At 54.3% G+C, this 26,654-nt stretch overlaps 1 protein-coding gene across 1 annotated transcript; it reads left to right on the top strand.

Moving 5' to 3' along the window:
• The first annotated feature begins 1,764 nt into the window (after nucleotides 1–1,764).
• Nucleotides 1,765–23,615, top strand: ETNPPL (ethanolamine-phosphate phospho-lyase). The gene is made up of 13 exons (XM_055143944.1): nucleotides 1,765–1,968; nucleotides 6,041–6,159; nucleotides 6,409–6,568; nucleotides 8,966–9,040; nucleotides 11,764–11,854; nucleotides 13,735–13,851; nucleotides 15,394–15,476; nucleotides 16,373–16,598; nucleotides 18,569–18,723; nucleotides 19,631–19,720; nucleotides 19,860–19,990; nucleotides 22,223–22,290; nucleotides 23,117–23,615. The coding sequence occupies exons 1-13, from the start codon at nucleotides 1,913–1,915 to the stop codon at nucleotides 23,234–23,236; spliced, it is 1,491 nt and encodes a 496-aa protein (XP_054999919.1). The 5' UTR covers nucleotides 1,765–1,912; the 3' UTR covers nucleotides 23,237–23,615.
• Nucleotides 23,616–26,654: the final 3,039 nt, after the last annotated feature.

The following is a 26,654-nucleotide window of genomic DNA, read 5'->3' as shown; positions in this document are numbered from 1 at the left end:
AAGGCTAAATAAATGGGGGAAAAGTCAGGAAAGGAATGTGTCAACTGACTGGGATCAAAGGCAGGAGGAGTGACCAACTGAACTGAGAGTGTAAGGTGAAAAAGGAACACTGGGCAGGAGAGACTGTGCAAAGGCTAAATGCACTTTTTGCCTGCTGGAGGCTAAATTTGATCCCCTTGGTCCCCAGAGCACCGCAAGGAGCAACTCTCAAGCACAGAGTCAGGAGTCACCCCTAAGCACCACTGATGTGACCAAAAAACAAAAGAAGAAAAGGAAACATTGGTCCGGAGAGATAGCAGTGGGTTAAGGAGCTTGCCTTGCCTGCCACCTACCTGAGTTGGTACCCAGGCCCCACCAGGAGTGATCCCTGAGCACAGAGCCAGGAGTAAGCCCTGAACATCATGAGGTGTGGCCCCCTCCCACTCAAAATCAAGAAGCAAAAGAAGAAGGAAGTAACAAGACGGGAGGATGGAGATCTTCCCGCCACACTCCACAACCCTAATCTCTTTTAAACCCTACTTGGGTGCAATGAATCACGGCTGCTGTCATTTTTTAATGCGAAGAAATTTGGTCTCCAGAAGGTCAAGAATATCACCCAGTTTGTGAATGAATCAGTTATAGGATCCGAAATCCTTAGTCCAGCCTCATGGGGGCTAGATTGGGGGGTGAAGGGGGTTGAACCCAGGGCATCAGTCCTGACTCATCCCTGGACCTGGAGAGGGTCCTTAAAGTCCTGGGGATCAGTGGACAGTTATAGGGGACTCTGCCAGGAGAGGCGGTTTCATGCCATTTGCCAACACCTCTCGATATGGAACTAGCCGGAGCTTATGCCGGTGGAATTTCTTGCAGTCTCTCAGTGTCTTCTGCCCTTCGCCCCAACTCGTTGGATTCCAAACATGAAGGTCCTCCAGGACCTCCGTTTCTCCACAGTCCCACGCAACGCAACTCGACTCTTCCTGCAACCTGTCGATACAGATGACTCTCTTCACTCAAGACAAAGGTCATTTTACAAACGCTTAGCACATGTGTTGCGATGGTAAAACTGGCACACACACACACCCAAAGTCAAATCATCAAGTTTGAACTAAGTATACCATGACCTTGAATAACACTTTGGACTCTGCTTCATCACTCGTACCTACAGAACAGAGGTGGTGTAGCTCTCAAAATAACACACGGTTTCAGGCTAGGGTTAATTAGGGTTTCCTCCGCCTAGGGACCCTCAAATGGGATCAGCGGGCCAAGGACGTCCGTCCTAAGAAGCCCCGGGCGCCGTAAGGATGAAGCCCGGAGTCCCTCCAGGCAGAGGGCAACAGGGAGCCCCTTCACCACCCCCATAAACGTCCTGCAGGTGACTGCGTTTAGAGGCTGGAGCAGATCCGTTCTGTCTGGAAGCCGACTTGAGCCCTGGGGCCGGGTGTCGTCGCGGCCCCTGCGCGCCTGGGTGCCCGCGCGCCTGGGTCCCCGCCACCTGCGCGCGCGCCCCGCTCCTCCCGCTGCGGGGTGGCCTTGGGGACGCGCTCCGTGGGAACGTGGAGACAACTGCCCTGTTGCTGTCCCCACCGGGGGCCCATCTTTTGCGTGTTTGCAGGAAAATAGGGGGTGCTCTAGGGAGGAACTGTGGGGAGCAGCTAGGAAGAAGAGAAGAGCAGCCGCGAGAAGCGGCGGCGGCGGCGGCGGCGGCGGGCGCAGGGATGGAGCTGGCGGGTGGCCGGGGCCGTGCCAGGGAGGCAGCGGGCAGGCACCGCCGGCGGAGGAGGGGACGCAGGGGTGGGGCTTGGCCAAGGGCAAAGGCAGGGCAAGACTTAAAAGGCCGCTGACCCCGGGGAGCTGATGCCACCAGTGACCTCGGAGGCGCGGGCGTCCCACCCCAGGCATCGGCGTCGGAGAGGGGGTCCCCAGGCCGGCCACCATGTGCGAGCTGTACAGCAAGCAGGACACCCTGGCGCTGAGGAAGAAGCACATCGGGTAAGGCGTCCCCGCGGCCGCGGCGGGCCCGGGGCTGAGCGCAGAGCCCGGCGGGGCCGGCGGGGGGCCGTGGCCGCACCTGTGGCTGCACCTGTGGGCCGCCCCCCCTCCGCCCCCCGCGCGCGCGCCCGCCGCCCCCACCCGCTCCCGCGGGGTTCCCGCTGCGCCCCAGTCGCCAAAGCTGCCCCATGCTCGGTGCAAGTGCAGAGCCGAGAGAGGTGTCCCCCCACGGGTGGGCCCTGGGAAGGAGCGGGGGACTCTCACCCACGCAGAGCTGTCCCCAAACGCGGAGGCGCAAAGATCTGTCCCCGGAGGCGCAGGAAAACTTTGATTTTGACACTGTGGATCTTTCTTCTTGGACTAAGAGCGGAGAGGCGCGGGTCCCCCCATCTCCCCAGCTCGTTTGGATTTTAAAAAGGCAGACGTCCAGACTGCAGGACCAGAGAGGTTGCCCAATGGGCTGAGTGCAGGCTGTATGCGGGGTTTGGGTGAGCACCAAGCAGGGAGCACCGCTGGGTGTGCCCCCCCCAAAAAAAAAAAACGAAAACAAATTCAGAATGCAAGCCACTCTTGTTTTCCACCGCCGTGCCACTCAGGACTTGGTAATTTTCTGGAGCGTGGACAGTTAAGCCAGTTCCGAGCTCTTGGCCTAGAAACGGGTCCAGTTACGTGTGACCTCTGTCCAATTACTTCAATTTCCTCTTCTAGGAAAGTAGGAGTAACATTGTCTTACCCCGAGCTAGCAAGCGAGATTAGTGAGATTTTAAAAGGTACATGTGAATATGAATACGACGGGCCATGAGCAGCCCTGGACCCTGATAAAATCAAAGTTTACGGAAAATTAAACAGCCCTGCAGTGGTGTGGGGGGGGGGGAGGTGGAGTAGCAGGAGAGAACTTCCCAGCTCACCGGAAAGGAAAGAGCATCTGGGGGCCGGAACGATAGCACGGCGGGTATTTGTTTGCCTTGCATGCAGCCGATCCGGGTTCGATCCCCGGCATCCCATATGGTCCCCCGAGCACCGCCAGGAGTAATTCCTGAGTGCAGAGCCAGGAGTAGCCCCTGTGCATCGCCGAGTGCGACCCAAAAAAGAAGAAAATAATAATAATAATAATAATAATAATAATAATAATAATAATAATAATAATAATGAAAGGGGCATCTGTTGGCTGAGGCGCCTGAAGACCGCCTGGAGCCGTTGGTTGCTTTGGATTGGGCTGGGGGCCGTACCTGAGGGCCCCTCGGGAGAGTGTGGGGTGGTGGGTCCCACCGGAACTCCTATAGGCAAACCCGGCAAACCCGGGGCTGACCCAGGGAGCTGGGACTCAGGCCATCAGCCCTGGAATTTTGCAGAAGCAAAGGGAGGTGGGATTGGACACTCTCAACCCCCACCCCAGGGCCACAACCTCCATCCAGCCTCCCAGCCCCCCTTTCCCAATGATGCTTCTGTTAGGTTTCAGTCCCCGTGACCAGAGTCCAGGGAAACTGGACTTGTGATGATCTGTGAGCGAGCAGAACAAATATATGAGCGGAAGGTAGCCATGGCTTGACTGGAAGGACTTTCCCTGCAGTCTGAGCAGCAGGAGAGGTTTCCTTAGGGAAGTCTGGAGCTTTGTAAGCAAAAGCTTCCTTTGGTGTTTTTTTTTTGTTTGTTTGTTTTTTGCTTATTTTGGGTCACACCTGGCAATGCACGGGGGTTACTCCTGGCTCTGCACTCAGGAATTACTCCTGGCAGTGCTCAGGGGACCATACGGGATGCTGGGAATCGAACTCGGGTCGGCCGCATGCAAGGCAAGCGCCCTACTCTCCGTGCTATCGTTCCAGCCCCTTCCTTTGGAATTTTAACTTCCTTTTTTTTGGAGGGGGAGACCACACCCAGCAGTGCTCAGGGGTTAATCCTGGGGCCGGAGCAATAGTACTGCTGGTAGTGCTCAGGGGACCGCGTGGGATGCCAGAGATGTAGCTCACATCATCAATGTACAAGGCAAGCGCCCTACCTGCTATAGTATTGCTCTGGCCCCGGGATTTTAACTTCTTAGGTATAAGAGAAGAGCTGAGCTTGAATTGAACCTGCTGACAAAATAACACATTCCATTTCCGGTCCTAAATGTCCATAGAACTAAAAGCAAGATTCTTTGTGACTTTACTGCTGCTAAAATTTATACTCCATTCATTCAATAACCAAAACTACAGCTGATTTTTAAAATGATGTTCAACAGATTGGATTAAGGGCTAGAAGAATAACGAGATTTGGTTATTTAGGGTGTTTGCCTTGCATGCAGCTGACTTGGGTTGGGTTCCCAGAACCCATGTCCCCTGAGAACACCAGAAAGGATCCCGAACCACAGAGCCTGAAGTAAGCCCTAAGTATTCCCCCCACCCCCCACCCCCCAAAAAGGTTTGATACATGACAAAAGACAGGCAAGTGATCTTCTATAAAATCTCCACAGTAGGGCCAGAGAGTGCAGTGGGTAGGGCTCTTGCCTTTCACTTGGCTGACCCACACTTGAGCCCTGCACCCCATATCATCTCCCCAGCCCCACGAGGGGGCAGAGTCAGGAGTAAGCCCAGAGCACAACCACAGGCCCCAAAACAAACAAACAGCATCCAAAATATTTCACACTAAATTATTTATATTTAGCTATCAGTGCTTGTTTTTCTTTACAAATTAGGTTAAGCGGAGAGAGAGCATAAGAAATCAGCCTTTGGGACTCGCAGAAGAATTTCTACTTTCAAACATGACTTTTTGTTTGTTTGTGGGTCACACCCCGCAGTGCTGGGTTACCCCTGTCTCTGCACTCAGGGATCACTCTTGGAGGGGCTCAGGGGACCCTATGGGATGCCAGGAATTGACCCGGGTTGGCCGTGTGCAAAGCAAGCGCCCCCCTACCTGCTGTGCTATCTCTCTGGCCCCCTCAAACATGACTTCATGTGTGAAGCCCTAGATTGGACCCTAGCCAGACAGGAGAGCCCAATTCTGGTTTTCTCTCTCACTAAGCTGAAATGGATTCGGTGTTTGTTTGTGTTGGTTTGGGGGCCACACCCAGCGATGCTCAGGGATTACTCCTGGCTCTGCACTCAGAAATTATCATTCCTGGTGGTGCTCTGGGGACCATAAGAGATGCTGGGGATCAAACCCAGGTCAGCCTCCTGCAAGACAAGGACCCTATCCACTGTGCTATCTCTCTAGCCTTGAGATAGAACAGTTATCTACATTTTTCTTGTGCCTCAGTTTCCTCATCTATACAAATGAGAGCGATAGAGGTAAGAGAGATGGTACAGTGGGTAAGACACTTGCCTGGCTCGCAGCCTATGTGGATTCAATTCTTGTGTGTGGACCCCAGGGCTTCCTGGGGGGAGAGATGGGCAGATCCGCAGCATCCCATATGGTCCCCAGAGCCATGCCAGAGCTGATCCCTGAGCACAGCCAAGAGTAAGCCCTGAGCACCCCTGGATATAGGCACACCTGAAAAAATAATAATAATAATAATAATAATAAGAGCAACAATCACCCTATTTCCTCTGATTGTGGGAGGGTTAAATGAGACACTGCTTGTAATATATGACTGGTCTGACACATAGTAAGCCTCAGGAAAAACAGGTGGGTTTTTTTTCTCCTGATAGAACAAAATTCCTCAAAGGAAAATGACTTACTCTTTTGTATAATTAAGAGTTGTCAGAATTGAGGCTGGAGCAATAGCAGTGTGTAGGGCGTTTGCATTGCATGCGGCCGACCCGGGTTCAAGTCCCAGCATCCCATATGGTCCCTGGAGCACTGCCAGGAGTATTCTTAAGTGCGTGAGCCAGGAGTAACCCCTGTGCATCGCCAGGTGAGCCCAAAAGCAAAAAAAAAAGAAAAAAGAAAAAGAATTGATCTATGCACCTGTAGGCAGAGCTGTCATAGCTAATTGATTAGAACAAGCTGGAGCCTAAGAAAGGGGGCAGTGTCTGAGGATTCCAGGATGGACACAGTGCACCCAGGGGTGTCCCTTCCCTTTCGGTGCTTTCCTTTCCGCCAGAAGGGAGAGGCCTGGGCGGTCCCAAGACACTGACGCTGCCCTTCCTTCTTGCAGGCCGTCGTGCAAAGTCTTCTTTGCCGAGGACCCCCTCAAGATCGTGCGCGCGCAGGGCCAGTACATGTTTGATGAGAACGGCGAGCAGTACCTGGACTGCATCAACAACGTGGCCCACGGTGACTCCCTCCCTCGGGGCCGCCCAGGGTGTCTGGGGAGGGGGGCGGCTGGGCCGGCTGCGTCTGTGTCCTGAGAACTGAAGTGGCCTTAGCAGCGCCTCTTTGCAGAGCCGCCTGGCCCAGCAGGGGTGGAGGCTGCAGCGAAAGGAACTGAATGTTTTTTGTTTCTTCCTCGCGCTGGGAGCGTCCCCTCCCTCCTCTGGCCGGGACGGTGATTGGCATCTGGGGTTTTGCCTCCTGAATGTCTAGTGGGACACTGCCACCCGGAAGTGGTGAAGGCGGCCCTGAGGCAGATGGAGATGCTCAACACCAACTCCCGCTTCCTCCACGACAACATCGTGGAGTACGCCAAGCGCCTCTCGGCGACGCTGCCGGCCGAGCTCTCCATCTGCTACTTTACGAATTCCGGGTACGTCCCCTGCCTCCCGCGTCCCCGTTCCCACCCGCCGGGCGTCTGTGCGCCCCGGGTAACCTCGTCCTGGCTGGATTCCCCGAGATGCTGGCCGGGGGCTCAGCGGCAACGCTTTGGAGAGCGGCTTCTTGTGCGCTCAGCACGGTGACACGGGCACTGCGTGTGTGTTCACTGCGCCTCAGCCCCGTGAGAGCCCATGTCGTCTGTGCTGGCCTCAGCGTGTCGTAGAAACGACGCTGCACAGCAGGGGATGTCGCTGATGGGCAGAGCCCGGAACTAGAGGCTGACGCCTGAGGTGTGTGGACCCCAGGGCTTCCTGGGGGGAGAGATGGGCAGAGCCAAGCTTTAAGCGTTCCTCAAGGAGGCTACGTGGGTTCCTCATGAGAAATATCCAGGCTGCGTCTCTGAGAAGAGGCGTCACCTCCCTGGGCAGTACGGCAGTGAGGGAGCGATAGTACAGTGGGTAGAGCGCTTGCCTTGTACATGTGGGTTCCTCATGAGAAATATCCAGGCTGCGTCTCTGAGAAGAGGCGTCACCTCCCTGGGCAGTACGGCAGTGAGGGAGCGATAGTACAGTGGGTAGAGCGCTTGCCTTGTACATGGCAGAGCCCGGGTTGAGCCCCAGCACCCCACGCTGTGCCCAGTTGGAACCCCACCAGGAGTGATTTTTTTTTCTTTTTGGGTCACACCCGGCGATGCACAGGGGTTCCTCCTGGCTCATGCATTCAGGAAATACTCCTGGCAGTGCTCTGGGGACTATGTAGGGTGTTGGGAATCAAACCTGGATCAGCCGCATGCAAGGCAAATGCCCTACCCGCTGTCCTATCGCTCCGGCACCCCCCCCCAGGAGTGATCCTTGAGCACAGAGCCAGGAGTAAGCCCCGAGCACCTCTGGGTGTAACCCCAAAATAAAACATAAACAACAAAACAAAAACTCAGCAAGGGCTGGGGGCATGGTAGAGTGAGTAAGGCGTTTGCCTTGCAGTGGGAGACTTGGGCTTAATCCCCAGAACCTCATATGTTCCCCTGAGCTCTCTCCCAGAGAGATCCCTGAGCAGACAGCCAGCAGGAAGCCCCGAGCACCGCCAGAACAATCAAATAAGGGGCTAGAGTGATAGTACAGCGAGTAGGGCGTTTGCCTTGTATGCGGCCCACCCGGGTTTAATTCCCAGCATCTCACATGGTCCCCTGAGCACCACCAAGAGTAATTGCTGAATGCAGAGCCAGGAGTAACCCCTGAGCATCGCTGGGTGTGGCTCAAAAAGATAAATAAATAAATAAAATTATCTGTAGAGGAAATTTTGTAAGTGCTTGATCCTATCATTGAATCTTCTCTTTTTAATGTGATTATCTTTGTTTGCTTTCCGGGGTCGGCAATGATTCAGTGATGCTCAGAGTTAGCGCCTGGATCTGTGCTCAGGGATAACTCCTGGTGGTGCTTGGGGGACAATGTGGGATGCTGGGAATTGAACTGGAGTCAGCTGCGTGTAAGGGAAGTCCCCTCCCTGCTGTACTATCACTCCGGCCCCTCTTTTTTATTTGTTTATTTTCTAATTTTTATTTTACTCGGGGCCAGAGTGATAGTACAGTGGGCAGGGCATTTGCCTTACATCTAGCTGACCCGAATTTGATCCCTGGCATCCCATATGGTTCCCGGAGCACCACCAAGAGTGATCCCTGAGTGCAGAGCCAGGAGTAACACCTGAGAACGACCTGGTGTGGCCCAAAACACAAATAAATAAATAGTAATTTAATTTTATTTATTAAAGCACCATGAGTCACAAAGTTATTTATAGTTGGTTTTAGACATAGAATGTTCTATAACCAAGCCCGCCACCAGCGTCAGCTTCCCCCACCACTGTTCCAAGGTTCCTTCTCTCCACCCCCCACCCCCCAGGCTGCCATCTTGACAAGCACCTTTTTTAAGTTTGGTCTTTGAAGCTTGGGTGTCCTGATTTCAATGTTGCTGAGGCTGGTTTGGTTATTTATTTCTATCACTCCTTAACAGACCCTTGTACCCCATTGCTCGTCATCTGTCTCTTCTCCCGACCCACCACCCATTCGCTCACTGTCTTTCCTTCTTCCTAGACTCTGGGGCCAAGGGCGGTCTAGGCGTCCCACCTTTAAGCCATTGCGTTTCCTCATCCAACCACTCTAAATTCCACCTATAAGTGATGTCTTCCGTGTTTATCCTTCTTCTTCTGGCTTGCTTCATGTAACATGATGTCTTCCAGTTGCACCCATGTTGCAGCAAATTGCATGATTTCATCATTGCTGACAGCTGCATAGTATTCCATAGTGTGTGTGTGTGTGTGTGTGTGTGTGTGTGTGTGTGTGTATCCATTTCTATATGAGCTGTGTTCACTTTGTCTCTCCTCTCGGTTATCTCACTAGCTCTGAAGCCAATGACCTAGCCTTACGCCTGGCTCGCCAGTTCAGAGGTCACCAAGATGTCATCACCCTTGACCAGTAAGTCCTGGAGCAGAGGGCTCCCCAGGGGCTGGTGGCACTTTGTTTCATGGCCATGATTGGTGGTACTGGGGGGTGACGCCCAGAGGGGGCAGGGCCTAGCCCAGGGCTCTGACTGCGGCACCAGCTCCCGCCCTCCTCGGCTGCAGGCCCGTCTCCCCTCTCCGCCCCAACCCACCAGCAGCCGTTCTCAGCTAGTTCCTCTCATTTGGGGGGGTGGGCACATGGGGCCGTGCCCGGTGGCGCTCAGGGGCTACTCGAGACTCTGTGCTGTGGGTGCGCCCACATGCAAGGGAGGGGCCGCACCCCTGCACGGTCTCTCTAGCTCCTTTCATGACTGGCCCAGTATGAAATGGTATCAGTGTTCAAATTTGTACTTTGTAAGTGATGAGTTTGTCTCTCTGTATAGCTAGTACTGTTGACTTCGCTCCCAATAATTGCCCGTTTACATATATGTATATTTTTGGATTATTTTGTGTGTGGTGGGGGGAGAGTAGCTAGCAGTGCTTCAGCACTTGCTCCTGACTCTGTGCTCAGGGAGCACTCTTGGCAGTGCTCAGCGCTTGCTCCTGACTGTGCTCAGGGAGTACTCTTGACAGTGCTCAGCGCTTGCTCCTGACTGTGCTCAGGGAGCACTCTTGACAGTGCTCAGGAGACCATGTATGGCTCCGGGAATGATCTCAGGCCGGCCCCTGAGCCTCGTCCACCGTCCCAGGCCCGACTGTCCTGCCACTCTGGCCTGTTCATAGTGCTTAGCCAGTTTGCAGCTTCAGCTCTATTATTTCTGTGATTTTCCCTTATGTAAATTTCCCCTTTCCCTTCCTTTGTTGTTGTTTCGGGGCAGATGCCAACACTCGGTGGCGGTGCTCGCCCGGTTGGTCCGCTGGTTTCCAGGGCACGCGGGCGAGTTGTTCTGCATGTTTGATTTCAGTGCCCCGGACTCTGCACACAGAGATCAAGATTCATTCTCTCTCTCTCTCTCTCTCTCTCTCTCTCTCTCTCTCTCTCTCTCTCTCTCTCTCTCTCTCTCTCTGTCTGTCTCTCTCTCTCTCTCTCTCTCTCTGTCTCTCTCTCTGTCTCTCTCTCTCTGTCTCTCTTCCTCTCTCTCTCCCCCTCTCACTCCCTTTCTCCCCCTCTCTGTTTCCTCCTCCCACCTCTTTCTCTCCCTCTCTTTCCCTCTCACACTCCCCCCTCTACCTCCTCCTGCCACCCTTCTCTCTCTCCCTCTCCCTCTTCCTCTCTCTCCCCCCTCTCTCTCCCTCTCTCTCTCCCTCTCTCTCTCCCTCGCTCTTTCTCTCCCTCTTTCACTCTCTCTTTCTCTCTCTCCATCACTCTCTCTCATCCCTCCCTCCCTCCCTCTCTCTCTCTCTCACTCTCTCTCTCACTCTGTCTCTCTCCTTTTTTTCAACCCTACCCGGCAGTGCTCAGGATTTCCTTTTGGCTCTGCACTCAGGGGTCCCTGCTGGCAGGCTGGGGGGGGGGTGCGGGGGGGAGGCTCTATGACTTGCCAGGGATCAAACCCGGGTTGGCCGCGTGCAAGGCCAGAGCCTTCCTACAATACTATTGCTCCAGCCCCGAGATTCTCTTGAACGGGTCTGGGAAGAAACCCGGGGAACTGACATCTGAAACAATGTTCTGCAGAGATTTCTAAGATGCAGCCGAGGGCTGGAGAAACAGCGCAGGAGCTACGGTACTTATTTTGCTGGCCTGGTCAGTCTCCAGCACGGTTGGGAGTGACCCTTGGGCTCCCCCAGCCCCGAGGACCCCCTGCCAGAGTGCAGTGAAGGCCGAGCCCCCGGGAGCTACTCCACATACAGGCGACCACGAAGCACCAGGGGAAGGAGTTAAGATGGGAACATGGGCGGAGAGGCCGGGACCCCTTGCAGGGCATCTGCACCCACATGCCCAGGGCTGCCCTGGCGGGGGCCAGTGAAGTCAAAAATTAATCAGGCATTTTCAAAAAGAGAGCTGCGATGGCTCCAGGCCTGGAGCACAGGCTGTGCGAGCCTGGCAAGCTACCTGTGGCGTATTTGACATGTCAAAAACAGTAACAACAAGTCTCACAATGGAGACGTTACTGGTGCCTGCTCGAGCAAATCAATGAACAATGGGATGACAGTGTTACAGTGCTACTTCAGGGGATAAGGAGAGCTGAACAAATCACATGGCCAGAATCCACTGTATCACTGTCATCCCATTGCTCATCTATTTGCTTGAGCGGGCACCAGTAATGTCTCCATTGTGAGACTGTTTTTGGCATACTGAATATGCCACGGGTAGCTTGCCAGGCTTTGCCGTGCGGGCAGGATATACTCTCAGTAGCTTGAGCAGGACAGAGGAATCAAACCCAGGTCAGCTGCATGCAAGGCAAATGCCCTACCCACTGTGCTATCGCTCCAGCCTATGGCCAGAATTACCATGAAAATTATATTCCAGGAAGTGAGATCTGGCATCAGTGTTGAATGATGTGAAGTATTTTTCCTAAGCTCGTAAACAAAAAATTCTATTTTGTTCCTTCTTTTTAATTTGTATTTATTTTTTTGTTTGCTTGTTTGGGTGTTTTTTTTCTTTTGTGACTCCACCAGTGTATTTATTTTTATAAAGTTGTTCATGATGTATTACATTTAATATTCTGACACCAACCCACCAGCATTGCCCCTTCCCAGAACCATCTATTTTGTGTCTTCCTTAGTAATTTGTGTGATTCTTCTTTATCTTCCCAGCGCTTACCACGGTCACCTGACGTCTTTAATTGAAATTAGCCCATATAAATTCCGGAAAGGCAAAGATGCCAAGAAGGAATTTGTGCACGTGGTGAGTATCTTGGAATCCAAGAATCAGGAAATTGTTCCCGGAAGAGAAATTAGTGACAGTCCAACTCTTTCTGTTCACTGAAATGAAATGAAATTCTCAGGAACTGTGTGACCTGATAAGAACAAACAAAGAAGTAGGTAAGGACAGGGTGAGGTCTTCACTCCACCCACGAGCCCCACTGTGGCACATTCATCTTCACCACTCCCACTTCTTTTTTTTAATAAGAATTTTATTTTATTGAATCACCATGTGGAAAATTACAATGCTTTCAGGCTTAAGTCTTAGTCATACAATGCTGAAACAACCATCCCTTTACCAGTGTCCATATCCCACCACCAAAAAACAACCACAGTACACCTCCCATCCCGCCCACCCCCGCACCCCCCCACCCCGCCTTGTAACTGATAAATTTCACTTTACTTTCTATTTACTTTGGTTACATTCAGTATTTCAACACAAACCTCACCATTATTGTTAGGAGTACCCCACTAGAGTCAGACCTGTTGTGAAGAGAAATGAGGTCGCGCGGCCGCAGTAGCGGCCACTCAGTTTTGGATTTTCTGTACTTGAACAACTAAGTCCAGGGAGATTTCTTCCGGATATTGGATCATTGCAAGCTTGTAAGCCCCATCTGTGGTCGTCATAATATGGCGGTCCCCACGCCCTTCATCCCCGGAAAGGGAGAGGCAAGAGAGAGAGAAATACCTTTCCCCTCCTGGGCGGGCGTCCCACTTCTTGCCTCTTGATCTTCGGTTAGTTTTTCTACTGCTAATATCAATTCAGAGTTGAATGAAGCATGTGTGACTGTCTTGAAATCAAACTGTGTTTGTATTAAGTTTGTATGATTGTGTTTGTAGTGGGGATTGGTAGACCTTTATTTATTTATTTTTGTTTGTTTGTTTGTTTGTTTGTTTGGGGGCCACACCCAGTGGTGCTCAGGGCTTACTCTTGACCCTGCATGCAGGGATCATTCTTGACAGAATCATACCAGGTACCAGGGATCAAACATGGGTTGGCCGCATGCAAGGCACGCATACTACCCACTTTACTCTAGCTCCGGCCCCTGGCAGACCTTACATTTCTGTAGTGCTGGAGATTGTACCCAAAGGCCTCTCACATTTGTTAACTAGGCGCTCTGCTGACTGAGGCACATCTCAGCACACGTGTACACACACAAACACACACACACACACACATTCTCACATACCACGTACACACACCACAGACCACCACCAGTGCTTTTTTTTGAAAGTTCATGATCTGGATAGTGTTAAGGCATCTCTTCTTTCCTCAATGTTCATAGTTTGTCACAACAGGGTATTATGGGTCTGTTCTCAATACAAAAATATTGGACCAAAGCGATAGCACAGCGGGTAGGGCATTTGCCTTGAACGCAGCCGACTCGGGTTCGATCCCCGGCATCCCATATGGTCCCCCAAGCACTGCCAGGAGCAATTCCTGAGTGCAAAGCCAGGAGTAACCCCTGAGCATCGCTGGGTGTGACCCAAAAAGGAAAAAAAATAGAAATATTAGTAGAGGGCCAGAGAAATAGCTCAAGAGGCCAGAGCATGTGCTGTGTGCAGGGGGCCTGGAGTCAGTCCCTGGCACTGCACAATCCCCTGAGCACCAACCGGGCATGGCCCCAAAACAAACAAAATGAAGAAGGGAATATTAATATCGTTTCCCTTCCTTGCAAATTTCAAAGCAGTGAACAAACGTGCTGATTGGAATTTGAATGAAGCAGTAAGGGACGGAGAGTACAAAGATTTTCGTGCTCTCAGAATTCGGCATGGTTAAGCCAAAAACCAGCCCAGAGGCACTTAGGAGTTTGTGCACCAAAGAGATAAATCCTGAGACGCTGTGTCCCCTGCCGTGTTCAGGCGCCGACTCCCGATACCTACCGAGGGAAGTACAGAGAAGACCACCCGGACCCCGCCAGTGCTTACGCAGATGAAGTGAAGAAGATCATTGACGAGGCGCAGAAGGGCGGGAGGAAGGTTTGTGTGCCCAGACTGGGAAATACTTTGGCGTCTGTTGTGAAATGGATCGGAACTACTGTGACACACTGGAGAGGTGGCCAGGAGTCGATCCAAATTCCTTTTCTGTTCTCTGGATACATGTTCGACTGGATTGTATTTCCAAAGCGCATCATTCTAGCTCTATCATAAAACTCTCCTCATTTAGAGGGTTGAAGAGATAGTATGGTGGGTAGGACACTAGCCTTGGACCCAACTGACCCGAATTCAATCAATGGCACCCCAGATGGTCCCCCAAGTCCCACCAGGTGTGATTCCTGAGCACAGAGCCAGGAATAAACCCTGAGCACACCTTTGGGTCTCTCTGTCTCTGTCTCTGTCTCTCTGTCTCTGTCTGCCTGTCTCTCTCTGTCTCTGTCTCTGTCTGTCTCTGTCTCTCTGTCTCTCTCTCTGTCTCTCTCTCTGTCTCTCTCTCTTTCTCTCTCTCTCTCTCTCTCTCTCTCTCTCTCTCTCTCTCTCTCTCTCTCTCTCTCTCTCACACACACACACACACACACACACAACCCAAAAAACTTCTGGAAATGCGAACACTAGGCCCATTCAGACTAACAGCCTTGTTGGTTCCTGCCCAGGGGACAGTGGACTCTGCCCCTCGGGGGAGGGAGAGGCACTGAGGGGGGTTCTGGGGCAGGGGCTTTGCTGTGGAAGGCCCAGGTGGGCCCCCAAACAATATGGCCCAGGAGAAGTCGTTCCAGCTGAGGAGCCCCGGGTCCGTGTCAGAGCCGGGAAGGGCAGAGGGGCCACACGCTACTGTTCTCCCTGACAAGGTTCCGTGCTCAGCCCAGAAGGAGCCGGCCCTGCCCTCCGGGCTGGCACTTCTGGTGCCGCTGCCCCGGGGCGGACAGCAGGTGGCTGGGCTGAGAAGGAGCTTCCCTGGCACCCAGCTGGCAAGGACGGCAGGGAACAGGGAAGGGAGGGGAGCTGCAGACCGAGGGTGCCAGGTGGACGGGAAACCCCCGGGGCTCACCCCCAAGGCAAGCTCTGTCTTATCCACAAGCCTCCACCAGCGAAAGGCTTCGTGGGAAGGGGAAACTGAGGACCGAGTCCTCCAGAGCCTCATCTCAGACTGATCCGATGAGTGGACGTTCGTGGTGACCGTGCGGAATGGCCCGGCAGGTGGCCCCGCGGGGCCGCGGCTTCATGAACACCCGCTGCGGCACGGGGTCAGCCTGTTACGTGAACTATGGAAATTTAGGGTTTTCCTGATACCAAGAATTTGGAGCGCGAATGTCCAGCTCTGTTGCTTCTCAGCATGGGGACATCTTTGCTGTTGTTTGGGGCCCACCAGGCTGTGCTCAGGGGCCACTCCTGGACTCCAGGGGTCAAAGCCAGGTCAGCCACACGCCAGGCCAGTGTCTGGCCAGTCCCAGCATCTTCTATCTTTTTGTTTTTCAATCAATGGCCTCATTTGCCATTTGCCACAGGTCCTCCCAGGCCACTTTTGAAATAACCCGCTACGGAGCAAACGCCCCAGCGGGCCCGACGCCCTCTTCTCTCGCGCAGATCGCTGCCTTTATTGCCGAGTCCATGCAGAGCTGCGGTGGACAAGTCATCCCGCCCACGGGCTACTTCCAGAAAGTGGCGGAGTACGTACCTACGCGGGCTCCTCGGCAGACGGGAGGGCACTGTGGCAGCTGCCGGGAGCACAGCGGTCACCGCACTGGCTGATTCAAACCAAAAAGCCGGGCTGGAGCCATAGCACAGCGGGCAGGGCATTTGCTTTGCAGGCAGCCAACCCGGGTTCGATTCCCAGCATCCCATAGGGTCCCCTGAGCACTGCCAGGAGTAACTCCTCAATGCATGAGCCAGGAGTAACCCCTGAGCATCGCCGGGTGTGACCTCCCCCAAAAAAAGTATAAAAAAAGAAAAAGAAAATGCAACTTTCGGCCAGAGAAACAGTAGAGGATTTAAGGAGCTTGCTTTGCGCGTGGCCAGCCCCAGCTTGATCCCCGGCACCACATATGGTCCCCCCAACACTGACAGGAAGCCCTGAGCAGTGCTGGGTGTGCCCCCCATAAAAGCCCCAAAACTCACTTCAAAGTGCTCACCACCCCCAGACTCCTGAGACTTGGTCACTTTTCCAAGAATCAGCAAATAAAGGGTTAAGACGTGTCATTCTGCTCCCACCCACGCCCCGTCCCATCTTTTCTCCAATTGGCTGATCCCGAGCTTCACAAGTTTGCACACATTCGAAGACGAATCCCACTGAAACAAGTGCCCCGTTCACTTCTTTCTTTTCCCGCTTCGAGCCAGCACCGTCTGGCTTCCTTGAGCAGCAGGAACAGGAACTGGGTAGATTCTCTCTACGCTGGGCACTTGGTGACTCTCTCTCAGAGCCATAGATGTCTCGGGCAGGGGTGAGCCTTGGGACTTCAACAAAGCTGCAGGCTCCGGGTCACTTCCAGCCCTGCAGAGTCTGTGTCTGCGGGCAGCGTGGGCTCTCTCTGACGCGCAAGCACGCCACTCTGGTTCTGCTTTGCAGGTATGTTCGTGCCGCAGGGGGCGTGTTTATAGCTGATGAGGTTCAGGTGGGCTTCGGCCGAGTCGGAAAACACTTCTGGAGCTTCCAGATGCACGGCGAGGACTTCGTCCCAGACATCGTCACCTTGGGAAAACCAATGGGCAACGGACACCCAATGGCGTGCGTGGTAACAACCAAGGAAATCGCCGAAGCCTTCTGCAGCTCTGGCATGGAGTATTTCAACACGGTAAATGTCCGTCTCCAGGTGGATGCTGAGAGGGAAAGGTGACTAACGCTCCTCCGCTGCTCGGCTGTGTCAGGACAAAGGCTCCTGGGGCCAGGGAGATAGTAGAGGGACTAAGGCGCTTGCCTGGGTTTGGCCCCAGCAGTTCCAGGAGTAACCACTGAGCAGACTGAAGCCGCGTTATGTCACACGTGAGCACTACCGAGTGTGGCCCAGGGGGCTGGAGCGATAGCACAGCAGGTAGGGAGTTTGCCTTGCACGCGGCCGACCCGGGTTCTAATCCCAGCATCCCATATGGTCCCCTGAGCACGGCCAGGGGTAATTCCTGAGTGCAGAGCCAGGAGTAACCCCTGTGCATCGCCGGGTGTGACCCCCCCAAAAAAAAACCAAGTGTGGCCCAGTCCCACCCCCACCCCAGAAAAGAATTCAGCTCATTATTTCCAGGAACCACCCCAGGAGCCTACCCAAACTTTGGTCTACCTAGAGTTTTCATCTTCTTCTTTCCTAAGTGCTCATTTTGGTTTCTGGAACCACACCAGGGCCAGGCTTGATCGTGGCCCCCTGCGTGGGCAGCCTGTGCTCGGCCCACCAGCATCTCTCCAGCCCCTACAACGCCCCTTTTCGTTGTTCTAATGAGAGACGAAGCCCTGCTAGCCTCTCGGTTAGGATATTCCACGAACGTGATGGTGTTTGTGTTACATTGAAGTTCAAACATATTTCCAGGGGCTGGAGCAATAATACAGTGGGTAGGGCGTTTGTCTTTCAAGCGGCCGACCCGGGTTCGATTCCCAGCATCCCATATGGTCCTCTAAGCATCGCCAGGGGTGATTCCTGAGTGTAGAACCAGGAGTAACCCCTGTGCATTGCCAGGTGTGACCCAAATAGCACAACAACAACAAAAAATATTTCCAAATTGTTGCGATGGGTTGGCATTATCAGTATAAGTGTCACTAATTTTCTTTTTCTTTTCTTTACTTTTTTTTTTTTTTTTTTACTTTTTGGGTCACACTCAGCAATGCTCAGGGATTCGTCCTGGCTCTGCACTCAGTAATTACTCCTGGTGGTGCTTAGGGGACCATAGGAGATGCCGGGGATAGAACCTGGGTCGGCCACTTGCAAGACAAACACCCTTCCCACTGTTCTATCGCTCCCTCCTAGAGATGCTAAATTTTTATCATGGGAAAAATTTTATTTTCTTGGTTTATCCCACCAAGATCATAAACTTTCAGGTTGGATAAACTATAGTAATCTGTGCAATATGTATCAGAAGACTCGTCACAGTTAAAAGTAAGATTCAAATCTAAAAACAAATTGTTTGGGGGAAAAATTATTTACTTACCTACTTTCACACAACTGCCGGAGAGAGGGTGCCTCTGCTTCTCATGCCGAACCACAGTCTGAAACCTTAACTCCTGATATAATGTCTGTTGTTTTGGGTGATGCGGTACATTCCCTGATAGTCCAACCAGTTATTCAGCCTGGAGAATATGGTTTGGAATGAAGTTTTAAGCATGCCTGAACAAATAAAATTATTCTAAGTCTAGGTCAGTAATATCTGTCACTGTCACTACCATCCCATTGCTCATCGATTTGCTCGAGTGGGCACCAGTAACGTCTCCACTGTGAGACTCGTTGTGACTGTTTTTGGCATATAGAATACGCCACGGGTAGCTTTTCAGGCTCTGCCATGCGGGCGAGCTACTCTCAGTAGCTTGCCGGGCTCTCCGAGAGGGGTGGAGGAATCGAGCCTGGGCCAGCCGCTTGCAAGGCAAATGTCCTACCCGCTGTGCTATTGTTCCAGCCCCCGGAATGAAGCTTTAAGCACGCCCGAACAAATAAAATTATTCTAAATCTAGGTCAGTAATATCACAAGAGAAAATTTGAGGTTGTATCTTGTTCGTGTATGAATTAAGATGTCTATAAATGTGAAAGACCGCTAATTCAACTATTTCGGTTTCTCATTTTATGTGAAGTATGGAGGAAATCCAGTATCTTCTGCTGTTGGCCTTGCGGTCCTGGATATCATCGAAAATGAAGACCTCCAGGGAAATGCTACGAGAGTGGGAAACTACCTCCTAGAGCTGCTGAATAAGCAGAAGGCGAAGCACCCCCTCATAGGCGATATCAGGTAACTCGAGCAAAAACGTTGTCTTGCCACTTTTCCAGATGAACGGCGTGGTCTTTTGACTTACACGTTCAAAGTAAAGGACATGCGAGTAAGGATAGAAAACAAATCCTTATTCTGTTGAGGGGAGGGTTCAGGGCCTCATGGGACAGTGCTCGTGAACTGCAGGTATGGGGATGTGGGTTGCTGGGGGACTCGCTCCCGGCAGTGCTCAGGAGACAATGTGGTGCTGGGGCTCGAACCTGGGCCTTCTCCATGCGAAGCACATGCGCCAGCCCTTTATGCTGGCTCCCGGCCCTCAAATTACTCTAACCCAGAACCAGATGTCACCACTGCTGATATTTGACCACCTGTATTTCCTGACTTTTTTTCCAACTGGAATAACTTCAGCTCCCAAATGATGGAGTGAAGAACTTTCTAAGTGACTCCAATGTCTCCGTTAAACTTATCGTAGATGCTGTCCCGGAAATGTATGTGATGGTTGATCATTGATAGCTCAGAGACTAATAGCATGGAAATGTTTTAGGTGGTCTTGATTTTTTCTTCTGTTTTGGGGGGCCACAGCTGGCAGAGCTCAGGGAGGCTTGGGGGGCCCTCTGGGGTGCTGGGGATCAAACCCGGGTCAACCATGTGCAAGGCCAGTGCCCTACCCATTGTACTCTCCCTCCAGGGCCTGCGAATGTTTGTTTGTTTTTTCAATCTTTTATAAACTAGGAGTGGGGAGGGGGAACCCAGATAATATATGCTAACTGGCTCACAAACTAGAAACCGCTGTGAGCACTGGGCCAGTAAACTCGGTCCTAGAGGGACCCAGTGTCAGCTCAAGCCTGTGGCCGGGGCTCGTTTTCTGGCCAGCACAGTGCTCGTGAGCAATTCTGTCCCAGCTCCTTCTTCCCTTCTCGCCCCGCAGGGGCTTCGGCCTCTTCGTTGGCATCGACTTGGTGAAGGACCGTCAGGCGAGGACCCCCGCCACGGCCGAGGCCCAGCACGTCATCTACAGGTGAGCGCCCCCCCCCGCCCCACCCGCCTGCTCCCTTCCTCCAGAGCCGCAGACAGAGTCCGAGGCCTGCTGTGTCTCCGGCGGCGCTGCTGCTGTTCCGGAAGCTTCCTAACCCTCCCCGCGCTCCCCCGCCGCCCAGGATGAAGGAGGGCCGGGTGCTCATCAGCGCCGACGGCCCGCACCGCAACGTGCTGAAGATCAAGCCGCCCATGTGCTTCACGCAGGACGACGCCACGTTCATGGTGGACCAGCTGGACGCCATCCTGACCGGTCAGTGCCCAGAGGCCGCCTGCCCACCCCGCACCGGCCAGCTGGTGCATGACGGGGCGTGCGAGGAGACCGTGTGGGGGAGGGCGGGACTGACCGTGGCTAGTGCGGTGTGCTCGGGACTCGGGGCAGAGGACAGAGAGGAAAGGACGGCGGGGACGCCCGGGTCAACCAGGACGCGGGGCCACAGAGGTGGCCCAGTGGGCAGACACCTGTCTGGCATCTGTATCTTTTTTTAGGAAGTTTTATTGGATCACCGTGAGATACAGTTACAAACTTGCATGATTACGTGTCAGTCATACAGTGCTCCAGCACCCGTCCCTCCACCAGTGCACATTTCCCACCACCACTGCTCCCGGTGTCCCACCTGCCACCCCCACCCCACCCCGCTCCCTCCCTCTGTGGCAGGCACCATCCTTCCTACTCTCTCTCTACTTTGGGGCATCATGGTTTGCAATACAGATACTCAGAGGCCATCGTGCTTGGTCCAGAGTCTACTTTCAGCATCTCCCATCCCGGGCGAACCCTCCGACCATCATTGACTTAGTGATCCCTTCCCCATCCCAACTGCCTTCTCCCCCAGCACCTGGGGCCAGTTCCAAACCATGGTGTGACCCTCCTGGCCCTTATCTCTACTGTCCTTAGGTGTTAGTCTTGTATTATTGCATCTGTATTAAAAAAAAAAAAAAAGTTTAAAAGTCAGTTTCTCAAATTCACGTGACTCCAGATCTTAAGTCTTTACTGACGAAACCCGGACTCAATGCTCACTCTTTGTCTTCACTTTGAGCTCTGTAGCGTGTGTGACGCCGACCATTGCCCTCCCGGATCAGTGGCGGGTGGGTGGCACCTCCATCACGGGCCTCCAGCCCAGGAACCGTCTGAAACAGGAATCCCCAGCTTCCCAGCCAGCCGCCTCTCCCCAGCACAACTCTGCAGGATTTTTTTTTCTTTTTGGATCACACCCAGTGATGTACAGGGGTTACTCCTGGCTCTGCACTCAAGAATTACTCCTGGCGGTGCTCAGAGGACCATATGGGATGCTGGGATTCGAACCCGGGTCAGCCGCGTGCAAGGCAAACGCCCTACCCGCTGTGCTATCACTCCAGCCCTTCTTCAGGACTTTTTTTGCTGTTTAGAGTTACGGACTGTTGACGGAAGTTCTCTTTCTTCTGGCCTGTATTTTGTGATTAAGCTCACTTATGTTTTTGTTCTGACTAATAGAGAGGTTAGAAGGCAAATCCGTGTCAGACCAAGTTGGAGCAGAGAAAGCGTTCTGGAATGTTCGCTCATTGTGCTATTGCAGACGGGCCCTGGGCGGGTTGGTTTAGGGGCCACACCCGGCTGTGCTCAGGGCTGACTCCCGGGGACCATCTGAGGATGCCGGGGATTGAACCCGGGTCGGCTGTGTGCCAGGCAAACGCCCTCCCTGCCATGCATCGCTCAGGCCCCCGTCGCTGACGCTTTGAGATTCAGCTTCTCTGCCCCTCGTCAGTCAGTCGGGGGCTAAGTGAAGGCTGAGAAGTCGGGAGGGAACTTAGCATATCCCTGACCCCTAATGCTCGGGAATCGACATCAGCCTCTGCAGCGTGTGACCCGCCCCGTGGGCCTGGACAATGAACACGCCTCACACCCGCGTGTCCTCCAGACCCCAGACCTGCTGGGAGCAAGGGCGGAGGCTGGAGCTGCCACTTCAGTGGGCGTCACATCTGCGCCCAGTCCTGAGGAGAAGCAAAGAATCTCCTCGGGATGAAGACTACGGGCCGGGCGGAGCAGGCCAGCTGCGGCCTGTAAAGGCTAATTGTCGGGGCACGTCACACGGCTGTAAACGCCAGGTCCAGGGGGAAAGGGGGTTTAAATCCCGGTGAGGACCCGGAGAGGCACAAGGGGAGACAGATGGGGTCCCGACGGGCTCCCGAGAGAGAACCTCCACCTGGGGGTGCCGGCTCCCTGGAGGTAACAGTCTCCCCAAGGCCCACGGTGCCTCTGCCGTCCTCAGCCTCCGGCCAGCGTGGTCTGATGCGGACCCCCACGGGGGCCGGTGCTGGGTGTGGAAATGCTGCCTGGGCAAGGGGTAAAGGCAGCGATTTTAGCAGCGATGCAGTGTGTGAGCAGATTCACCTCCCCGAGCACGTCAGGGTGTTGATCCTGCACACCCCCAACCCCTCACCTCTGTCTTCTTTTTATTTATGTGTTTTATTTAACCCGTTGTCCCTTTTGATCACTTCCCGGCTCTAGCGCTGGAAGAAACCCTCGGGGCCCAGGCTGGAAGCGTGATCTCTGAGAACGCCGCCTCCAAGGCCAAGGTAAGAGCCTGTATCTTACTCCTAGTCGAAAACGGGCAGGCACTGGGGAGTTTCAAAGCAACAGAGAGCCACTCTTAGAGACTCATTTCCAGAGCGCAGACAGAGAGAAGCGGTGAGGTCCCGGGCCGGGGGGGCCTCAAACAGCCAGGCTTCGGTGTCTGATGTCCAGCGCTCCTTGCTGAGAGTGCCAGTCCCGCCCCAGTTCTCTGGAGTCTGCAGAGGCCTCAGCAGGTGGGGGAGGGGGTCTCCCGAGACCCCGCATGGAGGCGGACCGGCTAGCACCCACTGGCCTAGTTTGGGCGTCTGATGTGCTTCCAGCCCAGCCCCTTCCCCTTCCTGCCCTGCGCGGCCCCGGGTGTGAGAAAGGGCCCCATCCCGGGAACAGAAAGACCAACACCCCCATGAGGTCGCATATTACCCCGTTGCATAATGTGTTGCTTGTGACTCCAGCGCATCAAGGAACACCCGGTGCCCGCGGGTGTCAAGCACTCAGCAAAGTCCCGATTTAGAAATGTTCGGGCTGGCCGGGAGATCACTCACGCGTGGGGCTGCTCTGCCCCCTCGGAGCAGCTCAGGGCGGTCGGACAAATCAGTCCTGCCTTCGCGACCGGAATAGCTGCTGCTCTGGGACCCAGGACGGAGCCGGCGGCGGGAAGGCAGAGATCAGAGATCCCAGCTCCGATCCGGCCACGTTGGCGCCCTTGTCGCTGAAATTCTGTCCTAGAGCCCCAGGCCCTGGGTTGACCTCACTTTGGGGGTGTCAGGGAAGCACCAGCGAGGCGGCCCCACAGGGCACCGTGGCCTCACCTCTGCCTCTGTCTTGCAGTTGCCCAGTGAAGAACTGCACGGTGACAGCACAAGGGACCCCAAGGACAACTCCGGCCGGAAGAGAAACGGGCTGTGTGCAGACAAACGCCCACTGGTCAGCAAAAGGCTCAAGACATGAGGCGCCAGCGTTTCTGACGAGGCACGGGCCAGGCTGGCTGCCCGCTCGCGCTCTCCACTGAGACGGGCGAGTAGAAGCTGAATGAGACGTAGGCAGGAAGCGGGTGATGCTGAGGCGATGCCGGTGTGATTAGCTTAGTCTCCCCCCTAATTCCTCATGACACTTCTGAATGTACGAAATGATCCCACTCGATCTAAGCGTCACCGCGCGTGTTGAGTTGGCTCTTCCACTGCTCGTGTTTAATGTTTAAAATGAGAGAACAAAGTACAACCGTTCCCTGAACCCGGGAGATCTGGGAGGCGCAGTGCCTTGAAATGTGAACTCTAATAATTTATAAGTATATTTATAAGCTATAATAAAATAAGAGATGAGCCCGAAATATTTTACTAGAAAAGTGTCCAAGCCTTTCTCTGCCAGGGGATTCGTCGTTGTTTGGGGTTCGGGATTGTTTGGCTGCTTGGTTTTGGGGTCAGATCAGGTGCTGCTGGTGCTCGGTGCACAGTGCTCACTCAGGTGTTGCCCAGGACCACACAGCCCCAGGGATCAGCCCCCACTCAGGCCCTTTGAGCCATGGCTCCGGCCTGCAGAGGATATCAAAGATTGAGGTGGAAGAAACAAACCACCTGGAGAATAACCTAGAACAGCAGCTGTTGTAGAGAGAAGAAGCAGATGAGGCCTGTGAGAGGAAACGGGGTTAACTACCACCCTCTGGGGACTCGGTGGGGGAGGTATGAAGTATACCTTGAAAGACTCGAGGAGCACTGTGTCCAGAGCCCTCTCTGCTGAGACTGTCATCTTGGCAAGTCCCTTACCTGCCAAGTAAGGTACGAGCTCTCGACGATCATCTTTCTCTGTCGCCATTAAGCACAGTCCCCATTTCGTACCAACACTGCGGGGAAGGAACAGAGCCCCCCTTCCACTAGGGCCAAGGGGGACCCTGGGAAAGCCTCAGCACAACTGAGTCACTCGCCTCAGTGGCTTAGGCTTCGGCTAAGGGCAGAGAATGCTGGGCTTACGCGGCTCCTAAGGAAGGGCGGCTTACAGGCGGACCCGTGTTTGATGCTCACAGGCGTGGCCCCATCTCGCGCCCTAAGTCAAAGCAAGGGTGGCCTCCACTCGGCCCCTCCTGGGAAATAAACCTGGCACCGAGCACGTCTTGGGAGCACCTTCCTGACGGGCTATGAACCGTGGGCGGATGTGCAGGACTGGAAGACCGACGTCAGCCCCCGGCTGGCCTAGCTCTCGGTCCGGTCGGCTCGATCCCAGCAGCCCCGGTGGTCTTCTCAGCCCCACCAGGAGTGACCCCCGAGCGCAGCGCCAGCGGTCAGCCCTGGGCGCCAGCCAGTGTGGCCCGGCAAATGCAGATGCTGTGTGGACCCTGCAGGCCGGCAGCAGGACACTCTGGGCTGGCTGCAGCCGCGCCTTCCCCTGGGCCTCAGGGAACCCCGTGTCCAAGAACCTTCTCTGAGGCCTGCGAGGCTTCCACCAGCAATTCTTTGGAGGCTCTTGCCAGCCCACAGCAAGCCCCAGAGCCTGTGTCTAGCTCAGAACGTCCGGTCACGGCCGTGTGAGCAGAAGCTGAGTCCCCGGGGCCAGAGAGATGGGGGAGGGGTCAAGGCTCTGGCCTCGCCCGCAGCCTGTCCAGGTCAGCCCTGACACCCGAGCACCACTAGGGGTCGCTCCTGAGCACCCCACATGCACTCCCTTTCCCCCCAAAAGTAGTCTTCCAGGAGGGGGGTTATACCCAGCGGTGCTTAAGTGTTACTGGCTCAGTGCCTGGGGGCACTCCCGCGGGTACCTGGGCGCCCATGTGGGCTGCAGGGAACACACCGGGTCTCCTACACGCAAACCCACCCACTCCTCTCCTACAGAAGTGCTCAGACAGTCAGCAAGGGTCAATGGGGGGACGGGAGGGTCCACTTCTCTCTGGGCAGCACAGAACCGGGGTCTCCAGGCCCCTTTGATCAAGAGGGGAGCAGGGAGGGATGCATCCCTGTGGCTTACGGGTCAAGATTGCATTCTCAGAAAATCCAGGCCCTGGAGTCCGTACTCAGACGCCGGGAAACTGGACGGTCACTTAATCCTCCTCCCGACCACGGAGGTCCTGAAGCTGCTGCTTTAAAAGGAACGAAATAAGCTTTGCTCAAAAACCGAAGCGAAAAAGAAACGGGAGCCAGAGCCGTAGCACGGGATTTAAGGCTCTCGCCTCACTCACAGCCAGCGCTGTCTCACCCCCACACTGCGTGTGATCTCCGGGTCTCCCAGGAGGGAGCCCCGAGCACAGAGCCAGGAGTCAGCACTGCCAGGTATGGCCCCCCAAGCCAAAAACTAATGATGATAATTTTTTTTAAAAAAAATAGTGAAGTCAAGATGGCTCCGGGGCACCAGATCAAAGAATGAGTCCACAGCTGGTTTATGTTCTTTCCTGTCATCATTACCAAGAACTATGTTGGGATCCTCAAATAACCAAAAAATATCAAGTTGTAAGTTCAAGAGCCAGATTCTCTAGTTTGAAGTCTGCTTGAAAATCCTAACTGAACTCTCAGATTCTGTCACTTTCTATCAAGCAATAGTAAAGTGAGGAAGAAAGCCTTGCCCCAGTTTTATTTTTTTTTTTAAAAAAAAAAAGCTTCTAAAATCCTCTAACATGATGGGATTCAACTGTAGAGATGAAATGAGCAAATAAGCCTCACTCCAAAGCTGTCTGGAACCTTCCCTGGTGATTGCTTCCATGTGTCCGGGACCTTCACGGGTCAGGTCTAAGCGTGACAGAGCCCGGCCTCGCTTCTTCACGCGTGTTTGCGTGTCAGCCTTCCAGGGCTGTTCCATCTCAGCTGGCTGGACTCCGGCTGTTAGACTCCGGGAATGCAGACGAACTTAGGCCCAGGGGTAGGCGGGGCGGGGCGGGGCGGGGGGCACCTGCCAGGGCGAAGGGCAGAGGGGCACCCTCAGTTACTCTGTGACCAGGGCGCGCGGGGAAGTTCAGAGTGGGAAGGAGGGGAACGTCCTCACCGCGGTCCCTCTAACGCAGTCACGGGCGTCCCAACTGTCCGTCAGGAGCAGCCGCACTCGGGCCCCGAGCGCAACTCTTGCTGTCACCAGGTGGTCTGCGAGCCTGCCGTGGGGACCAGAGAGAGTGTCCAGCGGTCTGAGAGGATGCCTTGCTGGGGGCCCTGCTTAGACAGCACGAGGACCCCGATCTCGGGCCCTTGAGCGAGCACGGAAGCAGCCCTGCGCGTTGCTGGCCACACGGCAGCCGGACCCGCGTCGTCTCTCCACACACGCAGCCCCAGAGTTCAAAGCTCCTGAGACGCAGAGGGGAGGATCTGGGCGGGGGAGGGGCCTGCAGGTGGGTGTCCCTGCCAAGTCCTCTGAGGGGCTAGCCCCGGCCCATGGGGGACCCCATGCCCAAACCAAA

This window comes from Sorex araneus, chromosome 6, assembly GCF_027595985.1.
Source record: "Sorex araneus isolate mSorAra2 chromosome 6, mSorAra2.pri, whole genome shotgun sequence".
NCBI lineage: Eukaryota > Metazoa > Chordata > Mammalia > Eulipotyphla > Soricidae > Sorex > Sorex araneus.
The sequence above is the reverse complement of the archived record's forward strand: the minus strand, read 5'-3'. Positions and strand labels throughout refer to the sequence as shown.

Excerpts from the sequence above, each read along its gene's own strand:
- ETNPPL (XM_055143944.1), top strand. The coding sequence starts at position 1,913 with ATGTGCGAGCTGTACAGCAAGCAGGACACCCTGGCGCTGAGGAAGAAG. Across the intron at positions 11,855-13,734 it reads AGAAGGAATTTGTGCACGTG|GCGCCGACTCCCGATACCTA; the intron begins GTGAGTATCTTG and ends TGCCGTGTTCAG. Across the intron at positions 19,721-19,859 it reads GCCCAGCACGTCATCTACAG|GATGAAGGAGGGCCGGGTGC; the intron begins GTGAGCGCCCCC and ends CCCGCCGCCCAG.